This window comes from Diabrotica virgifera, chromosome 9 (genome assembly GCF_917563875.1).
Source record: "Diabrotica virgifera virgifera chromosome 9, PGI_DIABVI_V3a".
NCBI classification, from domain to species: domain Eukaryota; kingdom Metazoa; phylum Arthropoda; class Insecta; order Coleoptera; family Chrysomelidae; genus Diabrotica; species Diabrotica virgifera.
Window position 1 is genome coordinate 134,571,161 of NC_065451.1, and position 1,472 is coordinate 134,572,632.

A 1,472-nucleotide genomic window follows, 5' to 3' on the forward strand; every position below is an offset into this window, starting at 1 on the left:
TGACTTTCACGGTTTCGTTATTAGTTCGCCTTCTAATCCCATACATATTCCATAAAGTCGGATCGATGGTTTCCAACCATTGTACACGAAAGTAGACAAATAAAGGTAATAGTAGCAATGGAGCATCATCTTTTAAATTTTCAAAGCATTCAATAATAACGTATGGTCCTAAAGTTTTGGGAAAAATTTCAAAAGCATATAACTCTGACCACAATAATCTTATATTTTTATTAAATTATTCAACAATTTAACTTAACTATCCTTATTATAAATCAAAATTCAAATGACAGAAAAGGGACCATTAATTTCGATTTGCCTAATAATTCCCCTGACACGTTGCATCATCTGTTCCTGATTTTGTGCTTCCCATCCGTTATTATAGACTTTCCGACTTAATATTGCCCAGAACTCTTCAATTGGACGAGCCTGATGTAGGTTGGGGGGATTGTCTGCTTTCGGTACATAGGTAATGTTGTTAGTTTCGTACCAGTCCCTTGTGATCCTCGCGTAATGACATGAAGCAAGATCTGGCCAAAAGAATATTTGATCATTTGCATAATGTGTGTTCACAAACTGAAGCAATTTAGAGAGACATCTTTGAATATAAATATTTGCGTTTAAGGCTTCGCCTCGAACAACACCAATGTAGGGCTGTGAGATAAAGCCAGCCTCAGAAATTGCACACCATACCAAAATTTTGTCCTCAAATTTTTTCTTACTTTTGAATTTTATTTCATCAGGTACATTTTCGTAATCGTTCGTGTAAAACCCATCGTTACCCTTCATCTCGGAGTTGGACAAAGTAAAATATTTTTCATCGTCCATCACGATCAACTTAATGACGAAATGCACTCGCCTTAACGCGCGGCAACATCTCGGAATTCTCTCTAATTGATCCTCTGTGTATTTTGGAGCTTTCCTTCTTTTCCGGTAGATAATATTGTTACTCGATAGGGTCCTGTACAGTGGTGTAGTGGCAAAATTTTAGTGGGAACCTCCAATTCTGAGGAGTACCCCCTCCCCCCACATAAAGAGCGGGGGTCCGGTTCGGGGGGCCTGTAGCCTATGGAATGGATGATAAAATTTTCACAGGGAAGAAGAAAAAATATAAGATGTAACACGTTTTTATGTATACGTTTACTAACAAATTCAAACACAAAGATTAAAAACTGAACATATTCAATAAAATTTTATAATGTATTTACAAATAAATGGCAAATGCATCTTCTTCCTCTTTGTCAGGTTGGAGGTTGGCTCGTCGAGTTCTAGTATCATCAGCTATACGGTGTCGTCTTAACCATGCCTTGACGTAATTCTCTGGTTTCCATGTCTGGATACTTGGTCCATTCAACTTGATAAACATCAATGCTGATACGTGCTCGATGGTCAGTTTTGACCGTGTTGGCGATATAATAATATTCATGTGACTGAAGCCACGTTCACACTCTGCTGAACTGCAAGGAATAAGCTTT

The 1,472-nt window shown here is 37.7% G+C and overlaps 1 protein-coding gene across 1 annotated transcript; it reads right to left on the reverse strand.

Annotated features, from left to right (window-relative positions):
- Positions 1-279: 279 nt before the first annotated feature.
- LOC126891402 (uncharacterized) lies at positions 280-825 on the reverse strand. Its single transcript, XM_050660576.1, has one exon. The coding sequence runs from the start codon at positions 823-825 to the stop codon at positions 280-282; it is 546 nt and encodes a 181-aa protein (XP_050516533.1).
- Positions 826-1,472: the final 647 nt, after the last annotated feature.